Source organism: Choloepus didactylus, chromosome Y (genome assembly GCF_015220235.1).
Source record: "Choloepus didactylus isolate mChoDid1 chromosome Y, mChoDid1.pri, whole genome shotgun sequence".
In the NCBI taxonomy this organism is placed as follows: Eukaryota; Metazoa; Chordata; class Mammalia; order Pilosa; family Megalonychidae; genus Choloepus; species Choloepus didactylus.
In genome coordinates this window covers 12,852,067-12,865,599 of record NC_051335.1, presented here as the reverse complement: position 1 = coordinate 12,865,599, position 13,533 = coordinate 12,852,067, and the positions used below count along the sequence as shown (strand labels likewise).

The 13,533-nt window shown below is 35.8% G+C and overlaps 1 protein-coding gene across 1 annotated transcript in view; it reads right to left on the bottom strand.

The window, feature by feature from the left end:
- OFD1 (OFD1 centriole and centriolar satellite protein) overlaps positions 1-13,533 on the bottom strand; it is an 83,594-nt gene that overhangs the window by 60,801 nt on the left and 9,260 nt on the right. The window contains 3 exon segments of the mRNA XM_037822705.1: positions 7,681-7,711; positions 7,799-7,867; positions 10,947-11,147. Coding sequence (XP_037678633.1) covers positions 7,681-7,711; positions 7,799-7,867; positions 10,947-11,147 — 301 coding nt within the window.

Sequence of the window (13,533 nt, the reverse complement as noted above, 5' to 3'; positions counted from 1 at the left end):
GAAATCAACAACACAGCTACTTGAGCTAATAAACAAATTTAGCAAAATAGCCGGATACAAGATTAATGCAAATAAGTCAGTAATGTTCCTATACACTAGAAATGACCTAACTGAAAAGACTCAAGAAAAAGATACCATTCTCAATAGCAACTAAAAAATCAAGTACCTAGGAATAAACTTAACCAAGGATGTAAAAGACCTATACAAGAAAATTATATAACTTTACTGAAAGAAATAGAAAGGGACCTAAAAAGATGGAAAAATATTCCATGTTCATAGAAAGGAAGGCTAAATGTCATTACGATATCAATTCTACCCAAACTCATCTACAGATTCTATGCAATTCCTATCAAAATTCCAACAACCATTTTGCAGACTTGGAAAAGCTAGTTATCAAATTTATTTGGAAGGGAAAGATGCCTCGAATTGCTAAAAACATTCTGAAAATGAAACACAAACCAGGAAGACTTACACTCCCTGATTTTGAAGCTTATTATAAAGCCACAGTAGTCAAAACAGCATGGAACTTGTGAGACCAAGGGAAGAGATGTCTGTTTGGTGCAGGATCTCCATTTTCTAAACAGTATAACTCTACAGTCAGTTTGTTTAAAAACCGCAAGTACATGAAACTTTGAATAGGAAGTGAGATATAGCAGATTAGTATAGGTTAGAGTGAAATAGTGACACACACCAAAGTAATTTGGGCAGAGAATAAAAATATATACGCAGGCCTACCCTGAGGAGCTGGGGGAAAGTGTGGTAGTGCTGGACTTCCTCACCTGGATTGATGCTGATGTTGTCACAAACATTGGGGACTGGTGGTTTGGTGTGCCGAGCTCTCTGTCATGGGACTTGCCATTATGAAGCTCCTTACTGCAAAGGAGAGGCTGAACTTGCATATAATTGTGCCTAAGAGTCTCCCCCTGAGTGCCTCTTTGTTGCTCAGATGAGGCCCTCTCTCTCTCTCTAACTAAGCCACCTCAGCAGGTGAACTCACTGCCCTCCCCTCTAAGTGGGACCTGACTCCCAGGGGTGTAAATCTCCCTGGCAGTGTAGGATATGACTCCTAGGGATGAATTTGGACCTGGCATCAAGGGATTGAGAATATCTTCTTGACCAAAGGGGGGATGAAAAATGAAATGAAATAAAGTTTCAGTGGCTGACAGATTTTAAATAGAGTCGAGAGATCACTCTGGTGGACGTTCTTATGCACTGTATAGATAATACCTCTTAGGTTTTAATGTACTGGAATAGCTAGAAGTAAATACCTGAAACTATCAAACTCCAACCCAGTAGTCTTAAATCCTGAAGACGACTGTATAACAATGTAGATTACAAGGGGTGACAGTGTGATTGTGAAAACCCTGTAGATCACACTCACTTTGTCCAGTGTATGGATGGATGAGTAGAAAAATGGGGACAAAGACTAAATGAAAAATAGGGTGGGATGGGGGGGGTGATGATTTGGTTGTTCTTTTTTACTTTTATTTTTTATTCTGATTCTGATTCTTTCTGTTGTATGGAAAATGTTCAAAAATAGATCAGGGTAATGAATGCATAGCTATAGGATGGTACTGTGAACAACTGATTTTACACCAAGGATGACTGTATGGTATGTGAATATATCTCAATAAAACTGAACTAAAAAAAAACAGCATGGTACTGGCACAAAAACAGACATATTGATCAATGGAATTGAATTGAGAATTCTGAAATAGACCCCCAGATTGACTGATTTTTGATAAAGCCCCTAAATCCACTGAACTGGGACAAAACAGGCTCGTCAACAAATGGGGCAGGGAGAACTGGATAGTCATAACCAAAAGAATGAAAGAGGACCCGTACCTCACACCTTATACAAAAATTAGCTTAAAGTGGATCAAAGACCTCAATATAAGAGACAATACCATAAAACTCCTAAAAGACAATGTAGGGAAACATCTTCAAGACCTTGTATTAGGAGGTCACTTCTTAGACTTTACACCCAAAGCACAAGCAACAAAAGAAAAAATAGATAAATGGAAACTTCTCAAACTGAAAAAAGTTTCTGTACCTCAAAGGAATTTGTCATAAAGTGAAGAGGCAGCCAACTCAATGGGAAAAAATATTGGAAACCATGTATCTGATAAAAGACTGGTATCTTGCAAATATAAAGAAATCCTACATCTCAACAACAATAGTACAGACACATTATAAAATGGGCAAAAGATATGAAAGGACAGTTCTCTGAAGAGGAAATACAAATGGCCAAAAAACACATTAAAAAATGTTCAGCTTCACTAGCTATTAGGGAGATGCAAATTAAGATCCCAATGAGATATCATCTCACATCATTTAGATTGGCTGCCATTAAACAAACAGGAAACTACAAATGCTGGAGAGGATGTGGAGAAATTGGAACTCTTATTCATTGCTGGTGGGACTGTATAATGGTACAGCCACTCTGGAGGACAGTCTGGCAGTTCCTTTTAGAAAATTAGATAGAGAGTTACCCTTCAATCCAGCAATCTCACTTCTCGGTATATACCCGGAAGATCTGAAAGCAGTGACATGAACGGATATCTGCATGCCAGTGTTCAAAGCAGCAATATCCACAATTACCAAGCGACAGAAACAACCCAAATGTCCTTCAACAGATGAGTGGGTAAACAAAATGTGATATATACACACGATGGAATACTATGCAGCAGTAAGAAGGAACGATGTCATGAAACATATGACAACATGGATGAACCTTGAAGACATAATGCTGACAAAATAAGCCAGGCACAAAAAGAGAAATATTTCATGTTACCACTAATGTGAATACTGTGAAAAATGTAAAATAAATGGTTTATATTGTAGAATGTAGGGAACCTAGCGATAGACAGCAAACAGTGAAGTGGGAATGATAATCTAATAAGAACAGATAAATTATGGTGCATTGTGGTGATCAATGCACAACTATTAACTGATTGTACACTTTTAAAGACTGTATGTTATGTAAAAATATCTCAATAAAATTGCATAAAAAATCTCTACTCCCACTATTTTAGCTTCCTTGCGTGGGTGGAATTACATATAAACCAACACAACTTCCCCTTGTATATACATCATTCTCCTATTTCACAATTACATATGAGCTAACTGGTGATGGATCAGAAGTCACTGCATGTAAAAGCCAATTTGCCTCAGTATAAATTTCTTAATCACAACTATTTTCCCTCAGAAATTTAAGGCAAGTCTGATACATGTTTCTTTGGAGATAACTTTTTTCCCCTCCCATAATATGTATAGGACTTTAAAAATCTTTTACTCTTGTCATATAAAAGTTTAAGAATGTATCTATGTTCACTGATTTTCCCTGGAACCAAAGAATCCCCCTTTTAAGCCACAAACAAATCTTTCTTTAGTTTGGGAAAGTTTTCTTCCAATTACAAAAAAAAAAAAGTAGTTATTAAATCTTCTCTATTTGCTCTGGTTCGTCTTTGGTAACAATTACCCATGCTTTATTGTATCTCTACCTTCTCTCACTTTTTCATATTTATCCTTTCCTTCTCCATGCTGGAAGCGCCTCTCATGTTGCTGTTAAAATCTTACATAGTAATAATACTGTTTTTTACTTCCCCTAATGTAGATATAAAATTGATTCTTTCATTTTTGCTTTCTCACAATTCTTTGTCTCATCATTCTAGCCTTGTCTCCTTGCTTATCTGTAATCTCCCTCTCCAACAGTGAGAAACTTGGCTCCCACTGTCTATCACCCATTTAACTGCTCCATTTCAGTATACATATATTGTGCTTTCAGAATTATAACCTGTTCCCCCACAGAAAAGAATTTTATCAGAGTACATTGCTTATACATACTTCCTTTTGCCTTTAATCTTACAGTCTCCACTCACTTCCATAGTTATCTCAGCACCTTTTCCTTCACCCTCTTCAGTGAAGTTATTTCATATATTTGTATTACAGTTAGATTGTTTTGTCGCAGTCTGCATTCCACCCTGGGATCACCTGACCCCTCCATGTGTATCCACTGAGGTTCATGTTTGTGCTGCAGTTTTATGGGTTTTGACAAATGCCGTCAAATGATACCGTTACAGTATCATAAAAAAAAAATACTTTCACCACCCTAAAAATCCCCTGTGCTTCACCTATTCAGCCTTCCCTCCCAGTTCCAAATCCCTGGAAACCACTGTTTACCACCCCTATAGTTTTGCCTTTTCCAGAAAGTCATATAAACGTATTCATACAGTACATAGCCTTTTCAGACTGGCTTCTTTCATTTAATAACAGGCATTTGATTCATTTATATTTTTGGATTGCTTGATAGCTCATTTCTTTCAGCTGAAGATCATTCCATTTTATGGATGTACTAGATTGTTTACCCATTCACCTACTGGAGGACATCCTGGTTGCTTCCATTGTCTGACAATTATGAATCAAGTTGCTATAGACATTCATATGTAAGTTTTATGTGGACATAATTTTTCAAATCAGTTGGGTAAATACCTAGGAGCCTGGCTGCTGGATCGTATGGCAAGACTACATTTAGCTTTGTAAGAAACTGCCAGATTATCTTCCAAAGTGGCCATACCATTTTGTATTCCCACCAGCAATGAATGACTTTCTGTTGCTCCACACCCTCACCATCATTTGGTGGTGTCAGTGTTTTGGATTTTAGCCATTCTATTAGGTGTGTAGTGGTATCTCATTGTTTTAATTTGCATTTCCATAATGACAAATGATGTTGATCTTTTCATATGCATATTTGTCACTGTATATCTTATTTAGTGAAGCATCTGTTCAGATCCTTTGCCCATTTTTTAACTGGATTGTCTCTTTAGTGTTGATTTTTAAGACTTCCTTGTATATATTGGATACGTGTCCTTTACTGTTTGGCAAATACTTTCTCTCAGTCTGTTACTTGTCTTTTCCACCTCTTAGTGATTTCAAAGAACAGTTTTTAATTTTAATAAAGTCTAACTTATCTGGGATTTTTTTTCCTTTCATGGATTATGTGTTTGATGATGTATCTCATCACCAAACCCAAGGTCATATACATTTTCTATGTTTTTTTCTAGAAGTTGTATAGTTTTACATTTTACATTTAGGTCTGTGGTCCATTTTGAATTCATTTTTGTGTAAAATCCGCATCTAGGTCTTTATGCATTTTATGCATTTTACAAATGTCCAATTATTCCAGCAACATTTGTTGAAAAAGACTATCCTTTCTCCATTGAAATGCTTTTGCTCCTTTGTAAAAAATCAGTTGGGGGTGGGGCAGAAATCAGTGAACTACATTGGTGTTTGTCTGTTTCTGGGCACTCTATTCTGCCCTATTGATCTACATGTCTACTATTCTGCCAATCACAGGGAAGGACTTTAACTTCCAGAAAGCAAAGAGCCAGTGTCAGTGAGCCCTCTTGTAAATTTTCTGCCCAGTAATTTTCTGGGCATCATTTATCCCTGAAAGGAAATACTAGGAGTGGGAAGAATAGGTGAGTGGAATCTAGGAGAAAGCATTATGGCCCTTCAACAGATCTGCACCCCCAGCAGACAGGCATAGTAAGAAAAATTCACAGGTCTCAGTCAGGGAATAAACAGCAGTTAAGCACAAAATATCTTCCTACTTGTTTTTTGATTGTCTCAATCTCTTTGTTAGAAGCCAATTTTAAAAATCATTTTATAACAATAGCTGTTTTGTTGTTAGTAAAGAGTTCTATCCAAATTCTGGCATTAGGTTGCCTGAAATGTCTGCTATTCATAGTTTTACTGAGTTTCAGAAATTTTAATGGGATGCTAGATGAAACTAATAGACTCTTAACCAGATGTCATTCTGAACCACAAGCATTTAAAGAGAGTATGTAAAGGGGAAAAAAAGTTTTTAAGAATAGCATACCAATGGTAAGCATATGGATTAGTTCTTAATATCCTTCCAAGCATTAAATTTCCTTCTGAAACAATAGCTAAGCTACAGACACAACTATATTCCTTAGACCCGTGCTATCCAATATGGTAGCTATCCTGCACATGTGGCTGTTTAAATTTAAACTGAACTAAATTAAAGATTCAGTTCTTCAGTCACACTAGTCATGTTTCAGGTGCTCAGTCACAATGTGGCTAGTGGCTACCATTAGACAGGTATAGATACTTCCAGTATCACAGAAAGTTACGTTTGCTCTGCCTTAGAGTACAGCATATAGGACCATTTACTATATTGAACTTTGGCATTGATGATCTATTTTACAGGCAGTCCAAATGTCTTGTGACCCAATTAACTTATCCTCTGCTAACTTTACTTCTAAGGGACCTGCAATTAAGTTGCTAACGAATGGCTGGCAAAGAGTAGTACTCAAATGTTTGCTGAATTTGTTATGAATGAATGAATCTCCTAGTGAGGGTGGCAGCAGTGCTAGCAACAAACAAAATCCAGTAACACACCAACATGAAACGACCATTACATAATGTCACAGATTATTTAAAGAGATGTAAAGAACACCAAGCATTAAAGCAAGTTATCAGCTTGTGTTCAGGTGACCAAGTGCATTGTCAAATCTAACCCAGGATCCGGCACCCACAGTAAGGATGGATTCCATGAAAGTTTTTTATTAAGGCCAAAATTAAGGCAATTTATCAGGCCTAAATACACACTTAAAAATTAAAAAGTAATAACATTAAATTACATATAAATTATAGATAATATATATATATTATATAAAACAGTATAACACAATCAATACTCAAAACTGTACTTGAGGAGGATACCCAGAATATGAAGCTACTTGGCCTATACATTCTTAATTAATTAGTGGAAGTGTTCCAACAGTGGGTATTTTTATCTTGTTTTTTTACTTTTTTATTATTTTGAAAGCACAGGGCTCTTTATTCTCTGAATTCCTGCTGTAAGAACACTTATCCTTTCAATGTCTAGGCCCAGCCCAGAACTTCCTGCAAAGATGCAACTACCTTTTTCAGTACTCTTCCCCTTTCCTTCTTCAACACTGTGCCAACATGTGAGCTTGGTGCCAGAGACAAAATGCATGAATTATGCTAAAATTCATTCCTCACAATTCTGTTTCCTTTCTTCTGTCCTTATCCCAATATGGGTCCTGAACTTTGGGTTCCCTCATTCAGCACAATCTCCCACGGGTGGCCTGACCAGCAATCACATCCCTCATTCCGAACATGAGTTGTTTCAAACATATTAAGGATCCCTCCGGCTGATACTGCTACACTCAATGACAATTCTGTTTCAGAGAATTGTTAAAACTGTATATAATCCACTCCAATTTCTTAATTCTACGTGTGAGAATATTATGAGAAACTCTGTCAGATTCCTTACTGAAACCAAGCTATACATGTAGTATTTCCCTCATTGCCAGTCAGTCTTTAAGAAGACTATCTTTTAATCTGTTTGTGGGTCTCATGATACTGTGTGCAGTTTTCTTATTTAGTATCTAAGAGTTATTAAAAAGATGGAAACTTGGGGGAAATGATCTACATGTTTCAGAACAACAGAAGAACAAACTGCTCCATTTGCTTAAACGGTAATGTATTAACAGCAAGGGAAAAATCAAATGATTTAAATTCCAATTAAATTCTCTACTTTCCTCCCTAAAAATCATTAGTTTCATACTTTTACTGGAAAAAGTACATGACAAAAATGTTGCTATACTCTACAAAGATGAAGGCTCCTACCTTTTTGGTTTTCTTTATCAAATCGTGAAACCTTTTAAAAGAAAATATTTTACATTTACTCAATTATTCAGTTATAATTAACCAACCAAAGCAGGCCATAAAAACTAAACAATCCTACCAGTGATTTGTAGAGACTGGATTGGGGGTTGACTTTAATGAGTTGTAACAGGTCTTGCAGAGTAAACACCTGAAAAAAAGCAAAAGGTTTCTTTAAGTAGATCTATTTTTAAATGGATGTTTAAATGATAAATCAGGGTATATTTCTGAAGATGGGATTCACAATCATGCTTCAGAGTAAATAAATGCTAATATTTTAACTATGCTAGTAATGCAAAATTGAAGCTCTTTCTTATACTGTTAAATAAATTATAATAAATCTACAGAAGTCAAAAGGATAAAGTATTTTTCTGGTTCAAAGAATAAGCCTCCAAATACTTCACAAAGATGATATGCCTAACAGAAATGACACAAATGGTTAATCCTTTAAAGATGACAAACATTCAAATATTTGATGAACCAATGAATACATGAGTGAATTCTAGGCTCTTTCAACTACAATGAATTTTTTTAAAGCACTTATTGTTTCAACATGTAAATAAACTAAATGTTTACTCTTTTTACAAATTACCAATTTTTACTGTCTCTATACTATCAACAAATAAAAAATTAAAATATTTTTGAGTAGACATTTTAGGTAGCTATTCTGAACACGTCTACTATAGGGTGCATCATTTATTGTACCTACCATGATATAATTTGTTTTCAATTGGTGTTTCTATAAACAAAATACTCTGCAGGGCATTTTGTATAAGTAGAAACTCTTAAGTGTGTAAGCTGATTATTGCCATAATAATTATATAATTGACTATTACTCATACAAAAGCAAAACTTTGAATGTCATGAAATTTTTGAAATGTCATAGGAATCTTAAGAGATTGGTGGACCAAAAAAGAATTCCTAATGTTGATGAATAAACATTTTGTCATTTAAGAACTTTTGGATAATTATGGATGAAATAAAGAGTAAAAACATAGGGAAAATTTGCTATGTCCACTTTTAAAATAATAAGGTGTGACTAGTATGTTCAACAGCAATGGTGGATAAAGTTAAAATAATGAGGAAAATGGGAAAACATAAAACATATGAAACATCAACTTAAAATATATGAGAACATTACAGATTCTCTCTCACTTTTCTTATGTAATTTCCAAGAACAGAAATATTTGAAGAGACGTGGCCTATGAAAAGGATCATAGCAGAGATCAAGATTTACTTCCCTGCTCTGCCACTTACAAGTTATGTGACCTTGGGCAAATCATTTCTCCTCTGGAGAGCGTGGTTCCAAACCTGTCAAACAGGGTTCACCTGCAGTGTGGCTCATTGCACAGTACCCTACAGCCAGCAGACATTCAAGATAAATGGCAGCTAAGATTCTTCTTAGAATTGAATCTTAGACCACAGCCTATCAGGGGAATGATTATTGTAATTGTCCCTAGATTGTAAGCTCTTACAGCGGTCACATCTATTCTTGAATTGTAATGGCTATCTCCAAACTCTGAAATGCTGATCCCTTTGTGTATAACTTTATTGCTGTCTGGAATCTTGGATATCTGTGTGACACCTGAAACTCAGAGCCAGAGCTTGGCAGATATGAATGGGAGTATTAATGCATACAGCAACTATTTAAAAAAAAAAACATAGCTGAAAGAGAGCCCGGACTTCAATTAGAGATATGAATGAAACAGATCTGGTTAAGACTAGGGCAAATCGGGCCAAAGGGTAAAGGTCAAAACTGACTATGTTTTAAAACTTCAACTTCCATGTGAGACCAAGGGAAAAGATGTTTACTTGCTGCAGGATCTATATTTTCTAAACAATATAACTTCTACAGTCAGTTTGTTCAACCACCACAATTACATGGAACTTTGAATACGAAGTGAGATATGGTAGGTTTGTATAGGTTAGAGTGAAATAATGACACATCCCAAAGTAATCTGGGCAGAAAATAAAAATACATATGCAGGGTATCACTGAGGAGCTGGAGGAAAATGTGGACTTGTTGGACTTCCTCACCTGATTGTTGCCGATGTTCTCACAAACACTGGATACTGACAGCTTGGTATGCCGAGCCCTCCATCTTGGGGCTTGCCCTTATGATGCTCATTACTGTGAAGGAGAGACTAAACTTGCTTTTAATTGTGCCTAAGAGTCTCCCCGGGTACCTCTTTGTTGCTCAGATGTGGCCCTCTCTCTCACTCTAACTAAGCCACCTCAGCAGGTGAACTCACTGCCTTCCCCCCTACATGGGACCTGACTCCCAGGGGTGTAAATCTCCCTGGCAGCACAGGATATGACTCCTGGGGATGAATCTGGACCCAGCATCATGGGATTGAGAACATCTTCTTGACTAAACGGGGAATGTGAAATGAAATGAAATAAAGTTTCACTGGCTGAGAGATTTCAAATGGAGTCGAGAGGTCACTCCGGTGGACACTCTTATGCACTACACAGATAACCCTTTTTATGTTTTAATGTATTGGAATATCTAGAATACCTGAAACTATCAAACTCCATCCTTGACTCTTGAAGACAATTGTCTAACAATGCGGCTTACAATGAGTGACAGTGTGATTGTGAAAACCTTGTGGATCGCACTCCCTTTATCTAGTGTATGGATGGATGAGTACAAAAATGGGGAAAAAAAACTAAATGAAAAATAGGGTGGGATGTGGGGAATGATTTGGGTGTTCTTTTTTACTTTTATTTTTTATTCTGATTCTTATTCTTTCTGGTGTAAGGAAAATGTTCAAATAGATTGGGGTGATGAATACATAATTATATGATGGTACTATGAAGAGTTGACTGTACACCATGGATGACTGGATGGTATGTGAACATATCTCAATAAAACAATTTAATTTTTAAAAAAGCAAAAAAAAAAAAACAGATGTAAACATATTAAAAAGAAAAGTTTCTTCCTAGACTACATGGAATGTATGATCAATTCTAGTGCTGAAACATTTAGTGATTCTAAATGTCACTATTTGACATAGGACTAATTGTGATACCACGGAATTAATAACAAGAATCAAATTTACTGCTCATTTGCTGTATTATGTACCAAATATATCTGTACAGATACAATGTGAAATCAAAATCAGTAATGGACCTACCTAGTCTAGGAAAACTTAGCTATGACGCAGCACTTTACAATTATCAGAGGAAGAAACTGTGAAAATGCAAAAACAGAAAAGGGAAGACTTTACCTTTTCTTTTGCCAAACCACTTTCCGGAAAGAAAACAGAAAGGGAATACTCATAGCCACAGTTTTGTAAGTGATATGCCACTAGAGAGTTGGAAGCGCCTATTAAGAGGCCACTCTCTTCGACTGGAGTAGACTGAGGCTGCAGTTTTCCGCTCAAAGCAGGGTGCATCAATTGATGAACCAGCTGGTTTCTGAGCTGGGTCTAGCTCAAAAAAAAAAAAAAAAAAAAAAAAAAAAAACCATTTTACTAGAGACACACAGATTTGTCACATAAATTAGAATCTTTTATTTCTAGAATGGTTCTAGATCCATGGCCAAATCAAGAATCTTCCCTGCACACTTAAGTCTTAACCATGAGACAAGCAGCACAGTGGGTTCCGGAAGAAGCTTTCTTTCACCAGCTTCCAAGTGAACTGGTGATTAGCCAGAATCTTTGTAGACTCTAACTTCACTTTCCTACAGCCCACATCAGCAGTTATGACCAGGCTATCAAATATAAGAGAAAATTCTGCCACTTCATCATATCTCTGTAGATTAGGATATGAAAATAATATTGGGTCAAACCAGGTTAATGGGCATTCTGCACAAAATAAAACTGGGTTCCCATAAGGGAAATAACATATGCAAAAGATAAATCAGTACACCCAAAGAAGGCTCATTAAGATGTACTTTAACATATAGTATTTATATCTCAAAACAATGGAAAATACGATTATTTCCTCCACATTTTACAAACGAGGAAATGAAAGCTCAGAGTAGACATCTCAAGGTTATTACAAAATTATAATACTAGTATTCTTATTATTCGTTTGAGTTTTTTAAAAAGTCCCTCTGAGTTAATCAGCCTGTTGGATATTTATATTGATATACTTTGGAAACTTAGAATCAGGCTGAGCTTAGAAGTATGTTGCCCAGATTCACAGGGTTCAGCAGTAAATAAAATCTAATGAATTCCTAGGAGCAGAACACAAGTACATATGCAATTCTTGATGTACTTTTCTTTTATTCTTTAAGTAGAAATCAGAATAGTATATAATTACCAATATACAATAGGACAACTTATACATCTAAAATCCTATATTAAAAGACACTATATTAAAAGACACTATATTAAAAGACACTTATACATCTAAAATCCTATATTAAAAGACACTGAACATAAAATCCATGCTCACCCTCATCTAATACAATTTAGTAACTGAAACAACAAAAAAAATTCCCAACTTCAGTATTTTCCATCAGTAAAGTTTAGAGATGGCTTAATTAGATTTGTAACATACTGAATAAGGTTTATATTTAGATCCAGCTTAATCAATAAAGGGATTTAGGGCGTCTTCCAAACAAGTACTGAAATAGGATGAAATTTAAATGAAAGATATAAAGAAGGCAAAAGGAAAATAAGAGTAGAAAAAAATGAGATGACAACATAGATGAATTCCCATCTTTATAGACACAAAAAGCACGCCATCCGGTACTTGCTGGAAGGAATGGCAAAAGTGGCTTTGGGCTTTCCAGCAGCCAATGCAAAGAGAAAAATCTATTCAGAATTAAATTTTGCACCACCCCTAAGATGAAAATAAAAGTTGTATGAAAGAAGGGGATGGGGGTAGGGAGACTTGTTGGTCTTCAACACACCTCTCAAAAATTGACAAGTTGACCCCCCCCCCCAAAAAAAACGGAAGATTTGACAAGCTTCCTTTAGCAGACACCTACATGATTTTGTACCTAACCATATATACAAATTCTTCTCAAACATCCAAACAGAATGTGAAATGGGCCACTTAGAAAATTTTTTTAATTAGGACTCATCCAGACCACAATCATTAAACTGAGAAAGTAAAAATTAGCTTGAACTGAAAGTAAATATCTTCCCTTCCCCGCTATTGATAAGGCTGCAATAACAAACTGAAAAAGTCAGCTGCAAAATAAGCAGGGAACTGATTCCTGCCGAGTTCACAATCACACTGCAGCTGTAACACTAACAGGCTAGCACAATCCTGACAGTAAAGCAAAACAAGGACAGCTCAAAAAAGGAAAATGATTGGCCAATATCAATTCTGACTACAGATGCAAAGGAAAATACTATAAAATCTACTCTGGCAGTACAGTAAAAGAAATCACACCACACTCAGGAAAGCAAGGACCATTCAACATTAGGAAATGTACTAAAGCAATGACACTATACACCACAATTAATTCCAGGTGGGAGTTAACTGCAAAAAAAGGCTTTTTCTTTTAAATTGTGAAATATATGCAGAAAAGTGATCAATTTCAAAGTACAGTTTAATGTTTTTTTTTGTTTGTTTGTTTTTAGTGTGTGTTTATTTTTTTTTAATCTTCATTTTATTGAGATATATTCACATACCACGCAGTCATACAAAACAAATCGTACTTTCGATTGTTTACAGTACCATTACATAGTGGTACATTCATCACCCAAATCAATCCCTGGCACCTTCATTAGCACACACACAAAAATAACAAGAATAATAATTAGAGTGACAAAGAGCAATTGAAGTAAAAAAGAACACTGGGTACCTTTGTCTGTTTGTCTCCTTCCCCTATTTTTCTACTCATCCATCCCTAAA